At 37.6% G+C, this 27,581-nt stretch overlaps 1 protein-coding gene across 3 annotated transcripts in view; it reads right to left on the reverse strand.

The window, feature by feature from the left end:
* LOC150084657 (serine/threonine-protein kinase VRK1-like) overlaps window positions 1-27,581 on the reverse strand; it is a 266,463-nt gene that overhangs the window by 101,814 nt on the left and 137,068 nt on the right. For all 3 annotated transcript variants that reach the window (XM_090375391.1, XM_090375389.1, XM_090375390.1), the window contains 2 exons: window positions 22,277-22,375; window positions 8,172-8,301 (listed from right to left, as the gene is read on the reverse strand). In XM_090375391.1, coding sequence (XP_090231517.1) covers window positions 8,172-8,301; window positions 22,277-22,375 — 229 coding nt within the window. The remainder of the gene's footprint in view (window positions 1-8,171; window positions 8,302-22,276; window positions 22,376-27,581) is intronic.

The raw sequence follows: 27,581 nt of genomic DNA on the forward strand, positions 1-27,581 counted from the left end.
AAATAGGAAGAAGTAGTATGGTTGGATTTACAATATAAAACTATGTCATTCAACATATACAATAAATAACTCAGCATTTTGAAAAAAATTCACTGATGTTTTCTCTGAAAAGGGTGTTTCTGAATCACTTTCTAAAGCTGATTTCAAAATGACTTCCGTTTGTTTCCATCATATCAGGTTTCTTCAAAAATCATGAAAGAAAATTTGAATTTTCACAAATTTTTATTCATTTGGCAGAATCTGTGCATTGAAATTATAACAAAATGCTACTTTTATCAAACTTTCCTTCTACTTTACAATCCCTCTTCAGCATCCAGCAATAGTCAGCTATCACGTTGACATTCCACATCCCCTGGTACCTCATCTCCATGTCTTTAATTGCCTTGGTGAAACCTCTCACGCTGTTCTTCACTAACACATCACCATCACTAGCTAATGTGGGAGTGTAAAAATTGTACCATGACACTCATACTGCAGCCCAGCTTCTTGGAAGTTTGTTATTATATATTTTCAACTATATTCTTGTAATCTGGTTTCTTGTTTTTCTCTAAGAAGTTCTCAACAGCAGACCTGAAGCTAATCAATGCCTGTTTTTCTCTTTTATCTATAGTTCCCTCATAATCTCAGTCCCTCAGTTTACAAATTTGAGGTCCAACAAAAATACATCGTTTTAGTTTCTCTTGGGTGATCGATGGGAATTTACTACAAAGATAGCTGAAGCAGAGACCTTCCTGAGATAAAGCTTTTGCCAACCCAGTTTGATGTGCGAGGGTGAAAGGAGGACAGTTTTCAGGATCAGTGTTTTATGAATTCTTTAATCCAGGCAACAAACTGCTTCTCTTTGGCAGACCTTGATATCCCAGTGCTTATTCCTTGTCTGACTGTCCCATTAAAACATAAAGCAAAGCATTTCTGTGTAGTGAGATTGCTATCCAATTTACATGCCTATCACTTTAAAGTCTGAACAGTCCAACCAACCATATTCTTTGTACTTAATATTTGTAAACAACTTCTTCAAGTTCTCATATGTTTCTTTCTAATAAACAATCTTGGTGACTAAGATTGTTTATCTGGTCACTGAGTTTCACTCCAAAATAAGCACAATACACATTTTTTACAAATTCTGTAATATCTTGTTTTGAGGACTACATAACTTCCACAAATATAACAAAATAAGTTTGGATTGTTCAAACACTTGCATTAAGACATTTCGATCATTTTTCTGGACAAGTCTGACACGAAAACCTCAAAAATAAACTGAACTCATTCTGATAAACACCACTACTGCATGAAGCTCTCAAGGTCAAGAAACAAATCACTGAAGACAGTGTTGTCATGTAAAGATTTAATTTACAGATTTGCAGCATTTATTCATAACTTAATATGTTCAATAATAAATACAACAGATGACATCAACTGAACTGATTTGTGAAAAAAAAAAAAAAAAAAAAAGAAAAAAAAAGAAAAAAAGTGGTATGTGATAGGAAAAAACTAATAACATTTCTGAAATCAGCATAAAAAACAGCTATTAGTTTACAAACATTGAAAACCATGCAGAATAGTAATCAATTGTTGACTGAAAAATTAACATATGTAGAGTAAACAAAAGTCCATATAGAGATTCAACATGACAAATGTCTATTCTGTGTTATAGCTATATGTATTTCGCACACCATTTGAAATAACTATCGATGTAACATGCTGCATGTACTGGTGTGGAGTAGAAAAACAGTGTGGTTTGTAAGTACAATTTTTAAAATATTGAGCACATGATGAGATATTAAAAAATACTTCTTTAACATTATTAACAGAGAATTTATATCAGTAGTATCAAAAGTCACAATTGCATGAAGAGATGAGTTGTCATTCTAGCCCTTGTAAAAAAAAAAAGCTACAAGTCTTGTACAGAAAGTACTAGTTGATCTTCAATTTGTGTGTGTGTGTGTGTGTGTGTGTGTGTGTGTGTGTGTGTGTGTGTGTGTGTGTGTGTGTGTGTGTGTGTGATTCCAATGGGGGCATTATAGTTTAGAAATCTGATATAAGGGTTTACTCACTTTCAGAACCAGAATAATATGAGAAAAAGTTTCCAGTATCTGGGGAACCATTCCTCCAAATATTACAGTTATATAGGTCCAGTAAAATGTCTACTAATTAAAAAAAAAAACACTTCACCACTGGTGATTCCAGTAGCAAAAATAGGAATTTCATCAAATCCTGTAGCTAATAAGTAATGGGTTGGAAACTATGCACCCAAGGGGAGATCCAATTTATGGCTTTAAATGGATTGAATTAACTCAATACTGATAGCACCCTTACTCTTCCTCACTCTATACACATAAGGGGACATAAATTTAAATTGAAAGAGGATATTTGCAAGATAGAGCTCGTAAAATTTGCTTTCAGCCAGAGAGTAACTGCTTGTTAGAAGAAACTTCGTTCTGGTATTGTGTAAGTAGGTAGTTTGAATAAGATTAAGGGAGGTTAGACAAATAAAAAATAATTAGAGATGGCAAGTGATCAGAGTAGTTTTTTTTTTTTGGCTTATGCTGTATAGGCTTGTGTACATAATTTGCTAATACTAAATTAGGTTTAAGCAAGATCCAAACTTGAGCTATGGAGAGGGAATTTTGGACAAAAGCATATACACTCGTATTCAAAGAAAGTGCATGATTAAAACTGTAATTGTTGTCCGAATAATAAGTACAGCAGACTCTCGATTATCCGGGACACTTCACTCATAATTAAAAAAAAAAAAAAAAAAAAAAACCAACCAGAAATCAAAAAATTCAAGTATAAACAGATATTTTGCAAGTCGTAAATAAGCGACAAGTGGCATTATAAGTCGTAATTGGGAGATTAGTGTACCTATTATCATACAATCCCCCCGCCGCTCGAAAAAAAAAAAAAAAAGACCAAATGTTTAGTTTGATTCAGTGCATTGCATCGATTGTTGTGTTCCGTTGCAGTGCAAAAGGACAAATTTTGTTTCGTTATTTGTCAGGGGTGTCAGAATTTTTTATAGTAAAAAAAAAGATGCCTCTTCAAAAATGGACTTGTAGCCCGTCATCCTAAGAAGAAGCCCCCCCCCCCCCAACACACAAAAAATGAAAAAGGCCCTATTAAACTGGAGTAAGGAGCATGTCAAATGGATCACTGAGCAGTGGAAGTCAGTTATTTTCTCAGATGAGGAGAAATTCAACCTGCATGGCTCTGATGGGAGACAAACGATTCTCCGTAGACATGGTGAAGGATACCATCCAGACTGTATGGTGTCTACAGTGAAAATTCGCTAACAGCCAAATGATACGGGGGTGCATTTCGTATTGCAGAGTAAGTCACCTGCAGTTTATAAAAGGCTCCATAAATGCCAATGGATACCTGGTTATATTGGAAGGCAAATTGCTGCCAACCATTAGAGACCATTTCAAACTGCCAAGTAACTGCATCTTTCAGGACGACTCTGCTCCTTGTCATTGAGCGAAAAGTGTAAGTAGGTACTTCTGTAGTTACTAAAGCTTCATTTCTGCATTAAAGGTTCGACAGTAATGTGTTTACATTTGTTACAGGTGGAAAAATGGTTGGGAGAATGGTTCATTACAACTCTTTGTTGGCCAGGAAACAGTCCGGATCTGAATCGTACAGAGAACTGTTGGCATCGTGTGGAATTTGCAGTTGCCAGAAAGAAATCAAAGACCCTTTGTGAACTTCTGGAAGCCATAATTCGTGTCTGGAACCACAAACTATCAGTTGATTATCTTTAGATATTGATATTGTCAATGCCTCGATAGTGTGCTGCTGTCATCAGGGCCAGAGGCGGTTCAAGTAAATATTAGTTTGCACCTGGTGAACTTCTCATTTTGTTTTCCATTTAAAATGATAAAGTGAAGCAAACTGAGGGCTTCTGATAGCATTTCAGCCATAATTGTCGTGTTTACCAAAACTGTTGTATAAAAGTTGCAAATGCTCATTTTGGAATATTTTGAGAGCACCTATCAAATATTACTTAGCTTTGGCTGAACTATTAATAAATGTCTTTTTTTTTTTTTATATTCCTATTTGTGATGCTAGTCATTAATGTTACATACCATCGCGAAAAAGGGTTAGAAATCTGAAATTTCTCGGTGATGCACTTTCTTTGAACACCAGTGTACTTCACCCCACATCTTCTAGAACAAGAAGTTGCATATTCGTGCATATCAAATGAACCAGCAAAATCCAGTAAATCCTCCTTGGGATGGTGACAAGTTCAACAAATAAAAAAAAAAACATCACAATAACAACAAGCAACAAGTATGTTACTTGTTGAAATCAAGCAACAAGTAGACAATAACAAATTAGACAATTTCTGTGAAAACTTTAATAACAAAGTAGACAATATCATAGAAATTGTCTACTTTGTTTATTAAACTTTTATTAATCCCGACTCGATTTTAACTCTCTTCTACCCCCCCATCCTCCTTCCTCATTCCCTGTTTTAAGTAGGAACAGACACCAAAATGAGGAGAAAATTGGTAGGCACTGGTAAATGCATATAAACATTATGATAAGCAGTAGAAATTGTTCTGAGTAACTGACAATCATTAAAGTGACTGCCAGGCAGGTGGAATATACAAAACATATTTAATCACAATGAACACAGACTCAGTATCAAAAATGGAAGGAAACAGCAAACAAGTGTTAGCATTGTACTTACATGCCATCTAAAGGACTGAGCTTAAAAGTAAACACCTGAAGTTACATCAAGCAAATGAAATTTGTCCAGTTCATTTGCAAATGAAGTTTACCCAGATTCAATAAAAAAATAAATTGCCTAGCAATGGTGTTTGGAATTACTCTCCACTCTGTTAAGTGATGATTAGATTATATTCTTCTAAAGAATCAGATCAGCCTACTACCTAGGTTTTTAATTTTGAAATAAATTTCTGGATGATGAATAAGCACATTGAAGGGCTGGGCTTGTAAAGATGAAATTAAATACAGCAGTCTGATGCTTGCAGTAGTCAAATAAAAAAATGAGTTACGAGTAACTCATTTTTTTACGAGTAACATAATGACAAACCAGTATTTTATGAGATCTTGGCCATAAAAAGTGACATATATATGTAACTGGAAAGAACAAAGTCATGAGTGAAATAGAATAAATAAATATCAGAATGTAGTTAACCTCCAATCATTGGACAAAACTCATCTAGTTGTTTTTGTAATCAGGCTCCTCCATCCTTGTGTGAAGCATGGTATACTGAGTATTCATAATAAGAAGCGTTCATTTGCACTAATTAGCATGTTCAAACAAGGCAACAACAGCTGATAAGGCATTTGTGTCTCGTGTCTTGCAACAAGCAGCATTTGTGTCTCGTGTCTTGTTATAAAATTTATTGAATTGGGATGTGAGATACATATTGTAAGTTTCACCAATTAATAAAAAAAAAAATTAATAAATGTATTCATTTTTTATTAAAATTGCTTTTTTAATTATATTTAAAAAAAAATTAAGGTTCCCTAGATTTTACATTAATATTATGATGATTAAACTTTTGTGAGTATATATGAATATATTATTTTTTACAAGCGCATTTCAAATATTTCCAAGTATATTGTAAATCGTCCTATAAGTGTAATCTCTTATCTGTGTTCCTAAGTAATTGTAGACACAATTTATAACAGATGGTAGCATGGAAAAATATTTTAATATGTTCACTGCCACCTAAATGTGAGAACTCATTCAATGTGTTAAAAAATCAACATTCTGACATCCCCAGCATTTTAAAAAATCATAATTAATGGTTGAAAATTAAAAGTTTGGAATTCATCACTAAAAGCAAACACTTCTGTGCTGAGCTGTACACCAGAACAAATATTAAAATTTTATTAAAAGTGTATTCATACACTAAGATCAATACACACAAAGAATAAATAAAACTTGGTGCATGTCTATAAACAAAAACTAAGCATTACTGCAAGCATTTAATTAGGGTGGCAATACCAAGTAATGTTAATTCCACATGCCTTTACATTTACAGCACTTGTTTGTTGATAGCGTAGGAATGACTGCTTGTATGCATTATGGCACATCACTCCTAACTTATATGCATAAAAGCAGTAAACATGTTAAAATCGTAGATCATGCTTGTCAAGCCACTGTTGTCCATTTTTGGCTTATAAAAATTGAAATTTTCAGAAATTCAGATCCAAAAATTAGTATTACGGTGATTACACAAAAGTATTATACTAAAAAAGATGTAAATACAAGTTTAAGAATGTTTTAAGTTTTTAAAATGTTTTTTTGTGATTTAACAAAATTCTGATTTTATTTTTGAAAGAATTTCATGATAATACTGGGCAACTAAGCCAAAATAAGAATAATTTAATATTTAAAGATTTATGTATTGAGTTTTCATTTTCACAAATTTGCAAAATTGCACAAACCTCACTGAAAGGTTAAGGGCAGATGATGTACAACAAAACTAATTAGCTAATCAGTGAAGAATTGACATCTTTTACTTATATTTCATTAAAACTTTTGATACAATCCCATATGTATAAGTGGTGTATAAATTGGAGCAATGTGGCATTAAGGGGCAAGTTATTTTTATGGATAATGGGACTGTTAAGAGGTGGCAGAAGAGAGATTAGTTAAAAGTGACCAGATTGGTATAACTGCTCTTTATGAACTAATGTTATAAATGGGATCCCATATGGTTTGGCCCATGGTCCATTATTGTTCTTAATATTCATTAGTGATGTAGCTATTTCAAGTTCAATGTCTATGTTTGCTGATGACACATAAGTAGATAGAATAGTTAATGAAAATATTGAGGGTATGCTACTTCAAAAAGACTTGAATACAAAAACATTATTTGTATCTAAGGGCTGAGAAATGGCAGATGAGGTTTAACACTGGAAAATGCAAGGTCTTGCATCTTGATAGCATTAATCTGAGTGCTAATGAACAATTTACAGGCTGCTAAGCAGCTCATGGGGGAAAAAGGGTCAATGCTTTTTAAAAAACTGTGCCAGAGAGATAAAAAGGTGATTATATAAAACAATGGTTAAGTAGAATCTTGAATGCTGCACACATGCTTGGAAATCCTATTTTAGGAAAGCTTTGAACCTGCTGGAAAGGTTGCAATGAAGAGTGATAGGATTGAATACGGAAAAAAAAAAAGGGATCTTATAAAAAGATATTTGAGTTTTTATAAGCCACAGTGTTCAGAGACCAGGTATCTGTGGATGATCTGACTGAAGTGTTGGAAAGCCTCAAAACATTCTGGTAAACTAAATACCATGGGAATTTCTGACATTCGGAACTAAACATAAAAATACTGAACTAAACTGAGGCAACAAGCAGCATTTGTGTCTCATGTCTTGTTATAAAATTTATTGAATTGTGATGTGAGATACACATTGTCAGTTTCACCAATTAATAATAATAAAAAAAATTAATTGGTTCACTGTCGGAATAAACTACCACCTATTTCTGTGAAGTTTGAAAGTTTATTTAAATTTATGGAGGAATTGGATCATTATTTAAAAGAGACAGGCCAACGAAAGAAAACAATTGTTACTATATTTTGTTTTATTTGAATAAAATAAATTTAATTAATTTTATTTATTTTTTGGCAAGTGCTACATTGAATCATCTTCGTTGCATTGTTTTGCCAATACTAATACTAATAACATACCTACTTTAATTTAATACTAATAATAAAGTCTGGATTTAAAGGTTAAATATTTCAGTTTCATTTAATACCAATTACGCCTTAAAATTAGCCAGAAAAACTGGTCACGCAACCTTATTAGACTAATCCCACCCCACCACACCCAAATTGATGCAGATTCACTTAGCACTGTTTTTATAATCTCAATTAAGAGCACTAAGTGGCGAATGCCTGTAAAGTTAAAAAATTTAAAAATAATGTGATCATGCTTTGTACTGAAAATTTTTATAATCAGAATTCTCATATGCATTACATTATTAGAAACAACATATGATAATATTATTAAAAACAGAATAGAAATAAAAGGAAAAATCCTATTTGGAAATGTATGCTCTCATAAAATGCTGCTTACGTTGTCAATTGAAATATTTTTCAGTTTTGTAACTAAAAATTAGGATAAATACATAAACTTCTTCAATTTTAGAAACATTTTCCTCAATTTTCCCTACTAACCTCCTATGTGGGCATCTCTACTTGTAAATTCAATAGTTCCATCATGAGCTTTCCGTAGATCTTCTTTAAATTCTTTATGCTTTCCATCTGTAATATATCTACAGGCAAGTCCAAAATCTACTAGATGAACCTAAAAATTTATACAACACAAAAAAATGAAATAGAAAAATATAAACAAAGAAGGAAGAAAGAATTCTTTCCAGTTTTCTCAGAAAAAGAAAGAAAAAAATAAAATAAAATAAATAAATAAAATAATAAGGGGCACGACAGTCCAGTGGTTATGACACTGGACTACCAGCCTGATGGACCCGGGCCCCGAGTCCCACCTTGGTGGAAGCGAGCATGGCTCCACCACACTGGGAGACCGGTATAATAATAATAGTAATAAAATAAAAACATCGCGAAAGTTTCTCCAGCGGACCTACCTCCCCCAAGGTGGGAGTGATGGCTAAGACAGACTGTGGCGTCATCTGGTGTCACTCCCAAGAACTAAAGCTACCAGTGGATGTAAGCCGAAGCTAATCAGGTCTACCTCCATAGATGGATGAAGTCAAAGAGAAATAATATTCATATTGCATTGAGTGTGGCAGAGGATAAAGTCACTTACGTTCAGGTCTTAGGCAGTCAGGGTTGGTTCGAAAAGTCGGAGACAGTGGAGCAAGTGGCGCTGTACGGCTACCACAAGAGAAGGGCAAGATCATCCAGCCCCATAACTGGAAGTGTTTCCTATGCAACTGCTCTAGTGACCACCCAGAAAGGAAGAAAATGGCAACGCATGAAGTGGAGCATCAAAATGAATGCGTACATCATGCAAGCATACTACGAGATAACAAAGCTAGAGACCGATATGACAATGTACAGGTCGAGACTACATACCAAATGGTTGGAATGATTCCTGGATATTCACATCACTGAATAGCGAATAGCAGACTAGAGAAGCACCATTGTCATGAAGAACCTGATAGCTCCTGCAATCTTGGAAAAAAATCAAGCAGGATGTGAGTGAGCAAATACAAAAAAGAACAAAGAATATGGATGACACGGAACCAGAGGAGGAAAAAATACAACCCAGAGAAGCTCAGTGGAAAGGGACAAGGTCATGATATCCAGAATAGAAGACAAGTGGAAGAAGCCTCTAACAGAATTAGAAGGAATGGACCCCATAAAGACCCATGTGTTACCGAAACAGAGACCCGATAGAATCTTGTGGAGTCACAGATAGCCTCGATTGGCAAATAATACCGCATTACCTTGACAACAATGGTGCAACACTGGAGGCCATCCACACAGCCATATACTGTGCTGCCACAGCAGCCACTAGGATTAATGGAAGAGAAAAGAGAAAGAAGACTTGAGGAGAAGATAGATGAATAAGACTCAAGATAGACCAACTGACCCAGTACCAATGAGGTAATAGGTTGTTATTGTTATTTGGTTTTTTTAGGAGCATTAGCAACTAAGGCCATATTGCTCCAGGGATATGCGTGGTCATTCCCTGACCTTTCCGCATCCTCCGTATTTGGTGGTCACGGGTTTGAACCCCAGTCTAATCAAGAAGCGTGTACTATGCACTGCTGCTCCTGCCCACCTGGCTACGGAGGCGCTGGGTGGGCAGGAGCAGCAGGGTTAATAGGAGTAAGAAACTGGTTGGAAAAGTGAAGAGCATCCTCAAGAGAGACAGTGTCCACAACAAACACGAGACTAAAAATCAGAGAATACTTAGACACACTGAAGCAGAACCTCCTGGCACTCACAGCAAGAGACTACGCCGATACAAAGAGAGCTACCAGAGGAAAATAAACAACTGAAAATTCGATGAGAACGAAAAGTCTTCTAAAGGAGTCTCTGAGAAGATAGGAAAGACGGAAACAGGCAAACCCAACTGAGCAGAAGTCGATAGAGGAGTTGGGGGCAACACAAGGAGCAATGAAGTAAGTCATAATAGCCGCGCCTCTGGACAGAACTAGAACAGAAGAAAGCCAAGGATGTGCAAGATATGAGTGAGTGGGAGATTCGGGAGGAAGAAGTAAAACAGTCAATGAGAAAGTTGCAAAACTGGTGAACCCCAGGAATAGATAAAGTCCGCAACTATTGGTACAAGAAGCTCACTTGCACACACAATCGCCTATCAGAGCAGTTCACCCGAATGGTAAGGCACCCAGAGGCATTCCCAAAGTTTCACACTCAAGGAATAACATATCTGAAGCCGAAAAGACCAAGACACTCACTGAAATACAGGCCAATCACCTGCCTCCCAACAATGTACAAGATCCTGACCAGCTGCATAACTAAGAAGATATCAGACCACTTGGAGAGCCAGAACATATTGGCCAAACAGCGTGTGTGTGTGTGGCATGTGTTGTGTTGTGTCAAGGTAGCACCTAAATGTTAGTTCATCTCCGGCATGGTTCTCTGTGTTGATATACAAAACTCTGTACAATGGCCAGAAATGAGAGTGTAGTGCTATGTTACATAGTGTTATTTGGTTTGGTTTTTTTTTTTTTTTTTAGGAGCATTAGCAACTAAGGCCATATTGCTCTGGGGATATGCGGTGGTCATGGGCTCAAACCCCGGTCTAATCAAGAAGCGGGTGCTACACGCTGCTGCTCCTGCCCACCTGGCTACGGAGGTGCGTTGTTGCATAGTTTGTGTATGTTGTTGTTTCTGGCCGCTTAGCTACCAGGAAGCAGTGATCACCAGCAAGGCTACTTCCCAGTACCCATCCACGCCACAAAGAGGTGGGTCCAATTGTACATGTACTAAACTGAATGTAATATTTCCAGCACCCATAGGAAGAAGTGCAATTCCTATGGGTGCAGCTGACTCATATAATCCCGTACAATAGTGAAAACCACAAAGAATCCTGCATCCACTGGAGAAAGTGTAATAGCACTGGATGTCAGCAGTTCTCATATTCAGGATGCTCAAATCTGGGTACAAGCAGGTGAAAATCCCATCTCTAATAAACTGGAGACCAGTGAATCCTGCCTGCGTAGGGGCTAGCATAAGAAAAAAAAAAAAAAGTTCCCAAAGGAAATAGCATAATTAACATTTTTAGAATAAAAAATTTAAATGGAAAAAAATATTATTTAAGTTTAAAAAAATTATAAAAAAATTAGTAAAAAAGAAAAATAATAATAAATTTAATTAGATCAAATGTTAAAATAATAATTATTAAAGAAAGAGAAATAAAATAATTAAGGAAAAAAAAAAAACAAGAGTCAGAGATAATAAGGGTTAACACTATCCTAGGGAAATAATGACGCTGAACTTCCAATACAGGAGGGTCACATAAAAGTAGTTTTGTTGAGTACAGAAGTCAGCTCAGTAATCTGCATCATCTGTTAAAAACCTGTGTAGCAAATTCCTGTAGAGCTGAGAAGGCATTCTGATTTGCAATAAAATATCTTTCATGAACAGCAGAAAGGATGCAAATGGATGAGCAAAGGATGCAAGGAGCAATTAACCATAGTTTCCACAGTTATAGAGCAAGCCTACAAGAAGCACTGCAACCTGTACACTGCCTACATCAATTACTGCAAGGCCTTCGGCTCCATGCCTCATAGCTGGCTAATAGAGACACTGAAGATCTACAAAGTCAATCTGACAATGACAAACTTCCTAGAAGCAATGACGGCAAAATGGAGTATCACCATTAAGGTCAAGAACATCACAACCAGACTCCCCATCAGGAGAGGAACCTTTCAAAGAGATGCTCTGAGCCCACTGTGGTTCTGTCTAGCACTCACCTTTTGTCCACCATGCTCAACAGCAGCAAGTATGGATATAACCTTAAAGAAGGAGGTAAAAACCTGTACATCCTCACCCATCTGATGTACACGGATGACATCAAGCACTACACAACAACTGAGAAGCAACTCCAGTAACTACTGCAGATCACCAAAGAATTCAGCAATGGCATCTGGATGGAATTTGGTCTAGACAAATGCAAGACACACGGATTGCATCAGGGGAAATTAGTCGGCCAAAACTACCAGCTGCAGACTGGTAAAGACATCGAAGCCATGACGGAGGGGGGGGGGGGACCTACAAATACCTGGGGATGATGCAGGCTCAGCAGTTATAGCACAAGAAAATGAAGGCCTGTCTGACTGAAAAATACCACTAGAGACTCAGAAGCCAGCTGAAAGCAAAGTTAAAGCCATAAACACCTATGCGGTCCCATACCACACCACAGTAAACACAAGACTGTGTTAAGAGAATCGAAGAATACCTTGGCATCCACAAGCAGATACTCCTGGCACACAGCAAGAGACTTCACTGTTACAGGAGAGTGCCCAGAGGAAAACAGACAATAGACCCACAAACCCAAAAGGTAATCGAGGAGTTCTGGGGAAGCCCGTGGAGCAGTGAAGTTAGCCTTAACAGCCATGCACCTTCGATAAACCTAGAAAGGAAGAAAACCAAGAATGTATAAGAGATGACAGAATGGGAGATTTTGGAGGAAGATGTACAACAGTTGAACCCCAGGAATAGATAACATCCACAACTACTGGTACAAGAAGTTCAGCTGCACACACAGTGGAGCAGTTCACCCAGATAATAATGCACCCTGACACGATTCCAGTCTCTGACTCAAGGAATCACCTAACTGAAGGCCAAGGTCACAGACACCACAAACCTGGCAAATTACAGACCAACCACCTGTCTCCCAACAATGTACAAGATCCTGACCAACTGCAAAACTAAGAAGGGATCAGACCATTTAGAGAGCCAGAACATCATGGCTGAGCAGAGGGGACATAACCAGATGAGCAAAGGATGCAAGGAGCATTTGACTATGATTGTGCAGTTATGGAGCAACTGCCTACATCGAATACTTCAAAGCCTTTGACTCTGTGCTCCATAGCTGGCTGACACACTTCCTAGAAGCAACCATGGCAAAATGGAGGACCACCATCAACGTTGAGAATATCACGACCAGACCAATACCCAGCAGAAGAAGAATCTTCCAGGGAGACGTCCTCAGCCTACTATGGTTTTGTCTAGCGCTCAACCCTCTGTCCACCATGCTCAATAACAGAAAGTAAAGATATACACTAAAGGAAGGGATGACCTGTACACCCTCTCTCAACTGATGTACATGGATGACATCAAATTATGTCGAAACCAAGAATCAATCTAACAGCTACTACAGTTCACTGAAGAATTCAGCACTGACACCAGGATTCAATTTGCCCAAGACAAATGCAAGACCCACAAACCGCAACAAGGACACCCAGTTGGATGAAACTACCAGCTGAAGACATTGAAGACCTGGGGCTCACATCTGGTGAGTATGGGCTTGGCACACCCAGGGTCCTGAGCTAGATATCATCATTCTTCTTTTTCTTGGCGATTCCCCCCCCCTCTCTTGGGGTAATTCAGAAAATTTTTTTTTTGGCTGGTGCAGCATAAGCCTCAGGCTTCCTTGCACCATATGGCTAATAATAATAATAGGTCTCCCAGAAACACCTACAAGGAACTCCAGAGAGTTCCTCGACCAACAGTAACACCAGACATTACAACCACTCTGTGTACTTGGTAGCAGTACCCATATTGGGGGATTCCACTCTATACTTGGTAGCAGTAGAGAGTGGAATCCCCCAATCAGGGAGAAAATAATATATGAGCAATAATAATAATAAGCCATGACAGAGGGAGAGACATACAAATATCCCGGGATGATGCAGGCTCACCAGTTAGAACACAAGGTCCACCTCACAGAGAAATACCATCAGAGACTGTAAAGCTTGATAAAATCAAAGCTAAATTGCTGGAATATTGTCACAGCTATAAACACTTATGCAGTCCCAGTACTAATGTACTCCTTTGGGATCATAGATTGGATAAACACTAAGCTGGAGGAGATTATAATATCAACCAGGATAATGATGACTAAGAGGCACCAACATGACCTGAAGTTGGCCATCAAGGGACTGACCATAACCTGTAAAAAAGGAGTGGGGATTGACTGACCTCATAGAACATGGATTTAAGAACCTGCGGGATTACTTCCAGAAAAACACAGCACCAATCTACCAAGCCACAAGGAAGGAAGATACATAAAAGGCACACAACGCTCAACCTCAACAAGGTACCACACTCATAACAAGACAGGTTTTTGTCTAACAAGACAAAAACATAGGCGAAACACTACAATGACCTCCATCAAAACTATATAGATGAGATGGCTTCCAATGCTTGGCTCACTAACAGAAGGCTCTTCCCTGAGACTAAAGGATTAATGTTCACCATCCAAGTATGACCAGTATGGCATAGGTAACAGATTGCATGATAATGAACAGTCTGAGACTACATACCAAGTGGTTGGAACAATTCCCGGATGTTCAGGTCACCGAACAGCAAATCAGAGAAGGACCATCACCACAAAGAACTTCATAGCTCCCTATCTTGGCAAAAATCAATCAGGTTTTGAGCAACAAAGAACATGGACAACATAAACCAGAGGAGGAGGAAGAGCAAGAAGTAATACAACTTAGAGCAGCTGAAGTGGAAAGAGCTGAGGTCATGATATCCAGCAAGTGGAAGAATCCTCTAACAGAATTACAGGGAACAGACCTCACAAAGACCCATGTGATATCAAAGCAGAGACCTAATCGAATCCTGTGTCAAGGACCACCTCAATTAGCAAATAATACCATGTAACCTCAACAACAGTGTACACTGGAAGTCATCCACACAGCAGCACAGGTGCATACTGTGCTGCTGTGGCAGCCACTAGGATTAATGGAAGAGAAAAATGAGAGACTAGCAGCAGAAGTGAAAAAAAAAAAAAAAATAAATAAATAAAAAATAAGGAACTGTCAGCTTGGGAAAGAAGACTTCAGCAGAAGACAGAAGAATTATGAGTCAAGGTAGGCCAACTGACCAAGTTCCAACAGGGTAACAGGAGTAAGAAATTGATTTGAAATTTGAAGAGCATCTTCAAGAGAGAGACATCCACAGCAAACATGAGACCAAAAATCAGAGAATAGGAGAATACTTAGATATTCTGCAGCAGAATCTCCTCGCACTCAACAAGAGAATATGCTGATACAAAGAGAGCTCGCAGAGGAAAATAATCAGCCGGATCGTTGATGAAAACCAAAGCCTTCTACAGAGTATCAAAAAAAGATGGAAATGAACCACCCAAGCAGAAGACAATTGAGGAATTCGGGAGCAAACATATGAAGCAGTGAGGTGAGACATAACAGCTGAGCCCCCTGGATAGAACTAGAATGGAAGAAACCAAGGATGTACAAGACATGAGAGAATGGGAGATGGAAGTACAACAGTCGATCAGGAAGTCCCACAACTGGCAAATCCCAGGAATAGATAACGTCTACAACTATTGGTACAAGGAATTCACTGGCACAAACAAGCACCTAGCAGAGCAGTTCACTTGAATGATAAGCCACCCAGAGAAAAACCAAGAGTTTCTTATTCAAGAAATTGCATATTTGAAGGCTAAAGACCAAGATACAATAAACCCTGCAAAATACAGGCCGATCACCTGTCTCCCAACAGTGTACAAGATGCTGACCAGTTGCATAACCCAGAAGATATCACATCACTTAGAGAGCCAGAACATCGTAGCCAAACAGAAGGGATGCAAGTGGATGAGGAAAGGATGCAGGGAGCAATTAACCATCGATGCCACAGTAATAGAGCAAGCCAACAAGCACTGCAACCTCTACATGGCCTACGTCGATTACTGCAAGGCTTTCGGATGCATGCACCATATCTGGCTAAAGAGACTGTGAAGAGCGACAAAGTCAATACGACAGTGACAAATCCTAGAAGCAAAAGTGGTGAAGTGGAGTACCACCATCAAGGTTGAGATCATCAAAACCAGACTGATCCCCCATCAGGAGAGAAATCTTTTAGGGAGATGTCATGAGCCCACTGTGATTCTGTCTAGCACTCAACCCATTATTCACCATACTCAACAACATCAAGTATGCATATTACTTCAAAGAGATAGAAAAAGTCTGTACAACCTGATGTCATCCATGTACAAATATCTGGGGATGATGCAGGCTCAGCAGTTAGAGCACAAGAATATCAAGGCCTGCTGAGCGAAAAATACCATCAGAGACTAAGAAGCCTGTTCAATGCAAAGCTGAATGGAGGGAACACAGTTAAAGCCATAAGCACCTATGGAGTCCCAGTGCTAACATACTTTTATGAGACCACAGATTTGATTAACACTGAGCTGGAGAATATCATGAGAATGACAAGGACAATGATGACCAAGGGCAACCAACACCACCTGATGTCAGCTATGGAGAGACTGACAGTAGCTCAGAAAGAAAGAGGAAGGGACTTGATAGACCTCATCGAGCAAATTAAGACAGTGATAGCTAACCTGAAAGGTTACTTCCAGAAAATAGTGTCACTCTACAGGCCATAAGAGAGACAAGCATACTCCACTCAACCTAAGCAAGGAGACCCCACCACCCAGATGGTACAAAAGACGCTAGAAAGGTGGGAAAGAAGACACTCCATAGTAGATACTACAATAATCACCATCAAGAGCACACAGACAAAATGGCTTCCAATGCATGCCTCACAAGCAGGATGCTCATCCCTGAGACTGAAGGATTCATGCTCATCATCCAGGAACTACAGAAAACAGATTGCCAAGGAGCCCAGAGTAACTGACTGACTGATGACACATATGGAAGATGCCATCTGGCTTCAAAAATGATCCAACATATCACTGCAGGATGATCACCAGATAGAGTACACTCGTAGATGTGAGTAGCCAGGATAACACAGAGAGGAAATACCAGTTGATCGAAGCAAGTGTGCGGCATTACAAGTATGAGCTCCAGACCATACTGCAGAAACCAACCCAAGCTGTACCGGGAATATTGACAGGGCATAACAATGGACAAGACAATCGCGCACAACAGACTGGACATATCGGAAAAAGGAAATGGCTAGCTATATGATCAACACAGCGGTGCCCAATACTGGTAACCTCCAGAAAACTTATGAGGAAAATATGACAAAGTATACAGACTTAAGACAGCAGATCACTCTACATAACAAGCCTAGCAGCAACAGGTCTCCCAGAGAACACATACCAGGAACTCCAGAAAGTCGCAGAGTTGGCAGATTGCCAGAGTTGGGCATGCCCAACTCTAGTAACCTACAGAAATCTCAAGCAGACCCATCATTTCTTTGGTGATATAAATTGCTAATACAGTTGAAGCTCTTTATACTGAAACCCCCCTACATCAAAAGGATGTTATTTCAATAGTTAATAACATTGGCAAAAGAATAAAAATTATGAACACTTAGTGTAATTTTACTATTAAAATATAGTATAATGTAATTCATAATATGTACTACAGTATTAAATAAGAAAAATGAAGACTGCCCACATTTTGCATTGACTGTAAAGAATAGAAATATTAAATCATGTATGTACAGTAATTACTACAGACAGTGGTGCACATGTACAGTATCTATGCATATGTGCACGTACTTATACATCAAAGTCTAAATCACTAACAGGAGAATTCATTTTAGAATGAATTCTCCTTGCATTCTGTCAAAATGTGCATTTCGGTGGAAGAGAATGTTTTAAAAGTTAAATTTCTGGTTCCATTATAACTGAAATGAATTCCTCTTCATTTGTGTATCTCCTTTAAGTTTAGATGATGACGCATACATCCTCAAAAATTTCTTCACTATTATCAGACTATTCTTCACAATTAACAGATGAAGAAGCATGTGCATTTGTTGCAAGAGCACAAATCTTGCATGTTTGAAGCACTTAGCACTTTTTTGCCAACTTCATCCCATACTTAACCACAAATACATTGCCTGCAGCATGTTAATTTTACATTGTGTTTTGCTTTTGAGACAACCATAATTTTGTTTAACAGCATTCTTTGATAGTTTCCTAAAGCATTAGATTACACAATGATAAAGTGGTTGAAGAACAAATGTTGTATTAGGTGGCAGGTACTCAACAGTGCTTGCACTTAGGCATTTAAGCAGCGTGTTACCCACAAACTGCGAAAATTTTCTATTCACCTTGCTTATCTTGCATTCTAACTCTCTAATTCATTCTTTTTAGATTTTTGATGATATCCAAGACTTTAAGTTTGCTTGATACAGTCTGCAATCTCTTCAAACCTATAAAGCACTAGGCCTTCTAGTCTTTTCCAATGATTTATAGAAGCTTTTATGTGACAGAAATGTTTATAGATAGAAGAATAGTAATCCATTGTTTTACTTTTAAAAAATGCAACACATTTCACAGTGCTTTCAATTTCTTTTTGATATTTCAGAATGGTGAACAGTGTATTCTTAGGAATACCGAACTTTTAGTGATATTGGTTTTAAAACTTAAGCTGTTATCTACAGCTTGAAAAATCTTAATTTTTGCTTGAGATCGATATGGCGATGAAGCCACCTGCTTCATAGGAGCCATAGCAAGAAACCAACAGTCTCTGCATAAAGAAATAAACTTTTAGTCTAAGCTAATTTCATTATGCCAATGAATGTGGAAATTTGCTGAGTAATTTCTCGAGGTCAGTCTGCAAGCTCATCATTAGTTTCAATATTCTTTCATTTTGAAATGTCAATATTGTAATATAAAAGTTTGTTTGTTATTTGGTTTTTAGGAGCATTAGCAACTAAGGCCATATTGCTCCGGGGATTTGCGGTGGTCATTCCCTGACCTTTCCGCATCCTTCATATTTGGTGGTCACAGATTCGAACCCCGGTCTAATCAAGAAGCGTGTGCTACGCACAGCTGCTCCTGCCCACCTGGCAGGAGGCACCTTAATATAAAAGTAAAGAACAAGATAATAGAGTGTTGGAAATTTTTGGTTTGCAATAATTCAGCCTTATTTTTTAAAAGGATTTCCCTCAACTATATATTTTTCTCATGTGCACATTAGCGTAGGCTTACAATGCAAGAAAGCAAGCTTATGCAGCATCAGCAAAAAAAAAAAAAAAAAAAACCTCCCATTTCACCCCTCCATTCATTCCAAATGCCTGTCCACCTCAGCCTTAAATTTATTTAGGCTATCATCTTCCACAACAAAAGATGGAAGTCTGTTCCACCAATCAACTACCCACTCAGTAAAGACAAATTTCTGCACATCTATTCTACAACCGTCTTTCCTCAATTTTAAACTGTGCCCCCTCAGGTTCTTAATCTCAGCAAGAGGAAGAATCCGATCGCCATTCAGCTTGCTCAACCCATTCAAGGCCTTATACACCTCAATCAGATCACCTCGCAGGTGCCTATTCACCATGCGCTGTTGCAGAACTTAAGCCTTTCTTGGTAAGAGAACCCCTTTGTTCTCCCCCCCGCCCTTCTTGGTACTCGTTCTAGCAACTCTACATCTTTCCTAAAATGAGGCCTCCAGACTGTACATAGTACTCCAGGTGTGGCCTGGCTATTGCCTTGTATAATGGGATAATCATCTCCCTGGCACTGCTAGCAAAATTACTATATATCATTGCCAAGACTCCATGACCTGCCCTGGTAGCCTGTCTACACTTCTCAGCAAAATTCATATTTGATTGCACAATTACCCCCAGGTCTTTTGCACTTTCCATTTCCCTGAGTGTAGTACCACACAGTTGGTACATTTCTCTTTGATTATTGCTACCCATATGCAGCACTTTGCCTTTGTCAATGTTAAACTTCAGTTGCCACTTCTCAGCCCATTTGCCCAACTTATCTAGATCCAGTTGGAGTAGCATACTGTCTTTACTGTCATTAACAACCCTGCCAACCTTTGTATCATCTGCAAAGTTGGGACATTAAACCTGATATACCCTCATCAATATCATTGATAAATATACAAAACAACAATGGGCCGAACACAAAACCATGGGGAACTCCCCTAATAACATTTGTTCACGAAGAGCAGTGTCCACTGATTACCATTCTGTGTCGTTTCCCACTCAACCATCCCGTTATCCCTTGTAGCAACTTACCCTTAATGCCATACCTCTCCAATTTGTACAGCAGTCTTCCATGTGCAACAGTATCGAAGGCTTTCCTGAAATCCAAGTATATGATATCAAAATTATTTTTATTTAACTTCAACAATTTCTCCTCCACTTAGCTCTCAGTTACTACAAAATCACTTAGCTGCATGTTAGTTTGATAAACTTCTGGCACTCCCCTCATTGAATAACTCTTCGTGTGTGAATGTAGATTCAAAATACTCATTCAGTTTATCAGGTACCTGAGCACGATCAACAACAGTCAACCCATCTATGTTAAGTTGTCCAATCTGATTCATCCCTTTCCTTCTAGAGGTTACATAAATAAAGAACTCTTTGGTGTTTTTCTTTGAATCCTTTGCCAGAGATTTCTTGTAACCTGCCTTGCCTGCCTAACCTCCTTTGTGTCTTGATTACAGACTAGTTTATATCTGCCGTAGGCCTCTGTGTCACCTGATACTTTATATGCATCCCATACATCTTTCTTCTCTGCCACCGGCCTCATTAATTCATCTGATATCCATTTAAGCCTAAACCTTGAACAGTATTGCTTAGTTGGAATGAAAAGCCTAGTAGCCTCCAAAATTAAGTCCCTGAAGCTTCCCATTTAGAATTCAACGTTGGTAACATCATTAGTTTATCCCACTGTACAGAATTTAAAACAGTCTGAGACCCGTGTAATCACCTTTACGAAAGCAAAAGCCCTTCCCTTGAAGATGTAACTACCATTACATCTTCAAGTAATTCCCATATCAGTACATTGTTATCACAGTCACCCAGTGGTTCCTTTATCTGCAAATTCTTAATGCATGATTAATCATTGCTGATAATCGGATCAAGAGCATTACTCCCTCTGGTTGCCCCTTGACCATGTTGCTGTAGAAAACAGTCACCAATAAATCCACAAAAAGTTCTGCTAGTGTGCGAGTGACCAAACCACAAGTTCCAGTCAATATCTGGAAAGTTAATATCCCTCATTATAAGACATTCTGATTTACTGGCCCACTCTATTTCTCTGCACAATTGCTCATTATACTCATCAGATTCATTAGGCCTATAACACACACCTACTCTCATTTTTCCTTTCCCGGTGCTTATTTCACACCAAACAGACTCAACATTGCATTGCCCACCAACATCAATTGGATGCACTTCCTTAGAAGTGCATTCAATTGATGCATCCAAAGTAGTGCAAGAATCACTTTTGCTTCTGCCTGCAGTTACCGTTAATCTTTTAGTCTGTGAATCCCTCCAAACTAGCAGTTTTCCGACCCACCTAACACTGCCTCGATATCATCAGCAAATATTTACTTACTGATGTTATATGCAAATAAATACTTATTCCCCGTATTCAAATTGTGCATCTCTTATGTCTGGTGGACATCATACCTCTTATATTGCTACCATGTGTGCATTTAATGATTAACTCTTAATACCCTAACACAGCCCATGTTCTCTCTATGACTCAAACCAGTCCAGGAAATCTCCATTACCTTGCTTTCCAGGATGCTGCTCATTCTAATAGAAGCAGTGCAAGAATCACTTTTGCCTCTTCCTGCGGCCACTGTTAAACTTTTAGTCTGTGTATCCCCCCAAGCTAGCAGTTTTCCAACCCACTTAACACTGCCTCGATAGCATCAGCAAATATATGGTAGCAATAACTGGCACTACACATTATTGGAAAATTTGACCATGTCCTACACAAATCAAATTTTCTTCAACTATTTTGCAAGCAGCTGTGGAAGTATTATAATCACGAGTTTGCTACTTCTCTTCGTAAATAAAAAAAAAGAAAAAAGAATTTTACATTAATTACAGATCTTAATACAGAGAATTTATCTTTCAAGGTCATTATGACATGTTGGGATGTTAAAAAGGTCATTACAAAGAGCTGTCTTGAAAGTATATTTTTCTAGTGTGCACTTCTGGTGGTAAGCGGAATTTCACTCTTATGAAAATTTTTATTGCAATCCTCTATCCCAAAAAAAAAAAAAAAAAAAACTTTACATTACTTGGAACACAGTAACTTCATACTAATCTGGTCTGAAAAAACAAGATTAAGAATGGAAAAGAAAAAGGAAATGCAAAATTAAGAATGGAAAAGAATCTAAATATACCTGATTTTGCTTTCCTTTTCCATATCCAGAGAGCAGATTTGATGCTTTAACATCAGCATGTATATATCCAAAATGATGAATATATTCTAGAATATCCAGCTAGAAGAAATGTCTCCACTTTAGTTCAATTCTCACAATATGAATATTTAATGTTTGTAAATTCTATCTCTTATTAATAAATTATTATAAACAGTGAATGGCTTCTTCTGTTCTAGCAGTACAATACAATAACACAAATTAAGCCGACCAACGGCAATGGAGAGAAACATTACAAAGCCACACTTTCACTTTCTCATAGGACTTAAGTTTTTTTTTTTACAGTCTCTGCAAAACTCCATTACAAAACCACATGATACAAACCACTTCCAGGTGACAGAAGATATTTTCAAGATTTTAATCAACCAGAAAATGTGCACATTAGAGTATATGGCAGCATAATCACAAAATCGTAATCATGGTGAAATTTCCAAACAAAATTCCATCCTTTGTTTTGTTGTCAACTGACAGCTGCTGTTTGAGTTGTAATTTATAAGGTTTCATCCCCAGACAGCAAACATAACACAATATGCACCGCTGACCTTGACATATTAAAGTAATGACTAGTAACACTGTATGGATCTCCTTGGGCTTTGTGTAAAACTTCCTTAAACCAGCTCCGCTGTGGCCTCTGACTTTTGTTCAGCTGCCACCTTGGTTGGATGACTGCGCAAACAGCAGCCTTTATAAATTTTCTGCACCACCATAAGTCTACTCAGTGGCTTCTTTATAAACCTTGTTTGAAATCTGCACATAACAGTGGTGCTTGACTACACTTTTTCAGGGTTGGTAAATTCTGTCATGCACTTTTGTGATTATGTTACCATCTGTTTCAGTGAACACATTTTTCAGTTGGTGAATAAAATCTTGAAAAATGTCTCCTATTCACATAATGATATTTTAGTTTGTAAAGATTCTCTCTCACACACACACACACACACACACACACACACACACACACACACACACACACACACACACACACACACACACACACACACACACACACACACACACACACATCTTTGTTTCATCAATAAAATTTTTTACACAATTACTTCAGACAGTAAAATCAATATAACATTAGCAATTGTTTTAATATACAGTGGATTCCGGTTATTTGGGTCACTGGTTAATCGGAGCAGCCATTTATTTGGGGCAAATCTAAAAAAAAAACAGAACCCAATCGAGAAAATAGCCAGGGTTTACTTTGCTTAATTGGGACAACATGCCGTTTAACCGGGGCAGGAGACTGCAGCACTGGAGATTACATTACAATTGTCTCCGACCGTACCACGTGGTTCAGTCGGATTTCTGGAGGTCACAACCATAAAACAATAAAAACAATTAGCAGTCACCTGTTTATTGGGCTTTTCTGTTAGTCAAACCTATCATAAACTGACAGTAAACTCGATCTTACTGAATTTGCGATAATACCAACAGCTGGAATTCTGTGGGTTATTATGGTGAAATGAGTTTACACTTCCATGAAATCTTCAATCATATAAAAAAAATTAATTTTCAGATCTTCTCTTCATTCCTATTTTTAAAGCTTTGTAACTTGTTACTCCGTTCTAACTTGTGTGTATCGTGTTACTTGCAATTTGTGTGTGCCATGTTCTTTGTTATTGATTACTTATCTTTTTACTGTTTTAAATTTTAACCCCTACCCACAAATGTCAGTGAACAGAAATGTCAGCTAGTTCGTATGTACATATTACAGTACGTATTAATTATTTTGATTATCACGTATATTCTTCTGATTTTCACATATCATTTATTTTTTTAATTGGTAAGGTAATGAAGAGTAAATTCGTGCTTAATTTATCTTTACTTTTATAGCCTGTGGATATAAAATGGTTTCGCTAATTAGAATCGCTGTTTAATAGAATTAAAATTCAATTCACAAATGTGATCACAATGACCGGCGCTTACTACACATCGTATAGCGAATGGTACTTTAGTATGGTGAGTCCATCGTAACGTGATTTGATTACAGTGAACCAATTGTAAAGCGGGGATCCATTGTATTTTTAAGTATTTACGCGAAAATAGACAGGAAACTTCGGATTTCACAAGTAGCATGTCGCCCAGAAAAAAAGCCACTTTTGATGCAAAAAATGAAAGTCTAGCATCTAAATGGGCAAAAGAGCATGCTAATTGGTCTGAAGATCAGTGAAAATGTGTTATTTTCTCCAATAAATCAAAATTCAGCTTGAATGGTTCAGATGGCTAATAGACTGTTAACTGAAGAAGAGAAGAATTTCATCCTGACTGTATCACCTCAGTGAAACATTCTGCATCTCAAATGATATGGTGCTGTATTTCACATAGAGGACTTGGCTGTCTTGAATTTGTGAAGGGCACAGTGAATGCTGAAGTGCACAAGGACATTCTTGAAACAAAATTCCTAACATAGGAAAGTGTAGGAAAATATCCTAACAAAACTGGTAGTTTGTATGGAAAGACTCACTGGGCACAGTCTTCACATTTCAGCCTGACTCAGCTAAGAACCAGGTAAGGATTGGATAGGAATAGTAGCTTTTGGGGTCAGGCAGAGGCTGGGCTAGGCAAAAATTCTCAAATTTTGGCCCACGCAGTCCTCTAAGCGGGGTGCCAGTGGACTCAAGTGTTGGGCCCCTTTACTAATTTTAATATATATTAATGATACTGACATAGGAATTTTAAGTTTAATGTCCAAGTTTGCTGATGATACAAAGGTGAGAAGGGTGGTTAATGAAATTAATCACAATATGCTACTTTGAGATCTATAGAAATTCACACTCAGCCAGAGAGTAATTGACTGTAACAATAAATATCCACCTAGATTTGAGGAGACTTCGGTATAAAAGGGATATATGAAACATCACCTATTAACCAAGGGGAACACAAAGGGGAGTGAGTAATTACAGACTTGGAAGCTTCACTTCTGTTGCAGAGGAAAAATAATGGTGTGGCACTTAAAGAAGTATTATCTTTATAGGAATGCAGATATATGGCAGTCAGCATGGACTTGTAAACAGAAGGCCTTGTCTGACAGATCTGATTGACCATTATGACATAGCTGAAGCAACTGATGCAAAAAATGATTTCAACAACATATCCTTACATTTCAGAAAATGTTTTTAACACTGCTCCACATAAAAACCTGCTGTACAAATATGTGGCATTAGGAGCAAGTGACTTATGGATAATGGATGGGTGGCTGGCAGAAGTCAGGGTGGTTATTAATGAGCACTGTTTTTGGAATAATGTTAACAGTCAAGTCCTTTAGAATTCAGTGCTGGGCCTCCTTTGTGTTTTCAATATTTATTAACAATAATGATGATGGCATCAAGTTTAATGACTAAGTTTTGGAGGCTGTTTAATGACAGGAGTCACAGTATACTACTGCAACATGACCTAGAGAAACCAGGCAGATGAGCTGAGAAGTAACAACTAAAGTTTAACATTGCTAAATGCAAAGTACTGCATTTGGGAAGCAGTAATCTGCAAATAAAATAACAATTGGGTAATACCACACCTATGGCTGTGGAGAAAAAAAAAAAATCAACCTAGGGTTTAATTGCACCTCTCGACATGCTCTCTGAGCAGTGCAGACAGGACCAAGGAGGTGATTATCCTGCTATATTAGGCAATGGTTAAGCTGTACCTTGAGTACTGCGTACAGGTCTGGAGGCCTCATTTTTAGAAGGATGTGGATCTGGTGCAACAGGTGCAGAGAAGACCAACAGTTAGTCAGGGACACAAAATGGTACTCTTTTCAAGAAAGGGATCAGTTCTGCAAACTGAGCAAGGTATCTGCAAGGAGAAATGATTGAAGTGTTTAAGCTTTCTTCCATCCTTTCTATTTCTCAGACACATAATGGGACATAAATTTATATGCTGAAAAGTAGTTGCAGAACAGGAGTACAAAGACTTGCTTTGACTCAGAGAGAAGTCGACTATTGGAACAAAACTCCACCTGCTGCTGTGGAAATGGGTTTCAACACTTACTTAAATTTATTTAAGGTACAACCTTGAATAAATTTAAGGATGTTAACTAGGTTTTTTTTTTTTTTTTTTTGCTGACATTAGTGTGGAAGTGGGCAGTGTGAATTAAATGAAAACAGTTTTATACATTATCAGGAAATTTTTTAAAAGAATAAGAGAAGTTTATCTCAATATGATACGCAGAACACTTTCGTACGATACTCTCCAGAAATTAAAACAAAAACAATTAAAAAAAAATCAAAAATCTTACATTATAGTAAGAAATAATTAAAAATAATTAAAATCAAATGAACACAATTAAAAATTAATTTAATAAAAAAATCATAAAATGATTTTCTTTCCTGAAGCTGACTATGCTTTTCGACCGTATGTCGTGATCACAGGAATGAAAATTACCGAATAAGGATGTGCATGGAACTTAAATAGGGATTATTTGTCTTTGCACATGTGCGTAAAAGACCACGAATTAGAGATTAGATATGGCCGGCAAACATTAACAGAATTCTCATGTAATTCAATTGACGGTTTCTACAATTAATAGTCTCATATAATTACGTTGGACACTAAGTATTTTGGCCTTGTTAAATAAAAAAGTGTTTTTCATTAATGGCATGAAAGGCTAATTCTGATGCTGCTGACAAACTGAGGCCGCGTGTTGATTAACACAAAAATTCAGAGGAAACCACACAGAACCCTGATAAAATGAGTCACAATCACCGCAAGAAATGTCGTATAATAGGTCATTTATTTGTGTTGCGAACGAGAAAAGGACTGAGCGATTGTTCAGTATAGTGTGTAATTTCCATATAGGCCTGGCTACAATTTTAAATTCGGTATCTAATGTACAAGTTAGTGCTTTTGCATCATTTCTGTACATAGCCAACTACATATGTAGTCATAAATTGGCATCGTTAAGTATATCTCACATTGTGAATGCCTTCACAACAAGTTGCCATTATATTGCACTTCCTCGAATAAGTAATGCTTCACCATAGGAGAAGACTATTGTTACTTATTCTCAGCGGATACCATCAAGCATACAGCACCGTTTCGGACTTATTGCCTCCTCATCAGTGGGTGGGCAGGTACTCTGGTATTGCAATGATGACAACCCAGTTGCAAAGTATAAATCCACAACATGAGAGATGCCTGATGGTGTGGAGTAATTTAGATTACAGTACAGTTTAGGGCTAAAGCTTCAGGTTACGTAAATAGTTTAACTAATGTACAAGTTAGTGCATTTGCATTATTTTTGTACATAGCCAACTACACATGT

The sequence above is a fragment of the Mastigoproctus giganteus genome, chromosome 6 (genome assembly GCF_048544385.1).
Source record: "Mastigoproctus giganteus isolate SK-2022 chromosome 6, ASM4854438v1, whole genome shotgun sequence".
In the NCBI taxonomy this organism is placed as follows: Eukaryota; Metazoa; Arthropoda; class Arachnida; order Uropygi; family Thelyphonidae; genus Mastigoproctus; species Mastigoproctus giganteus.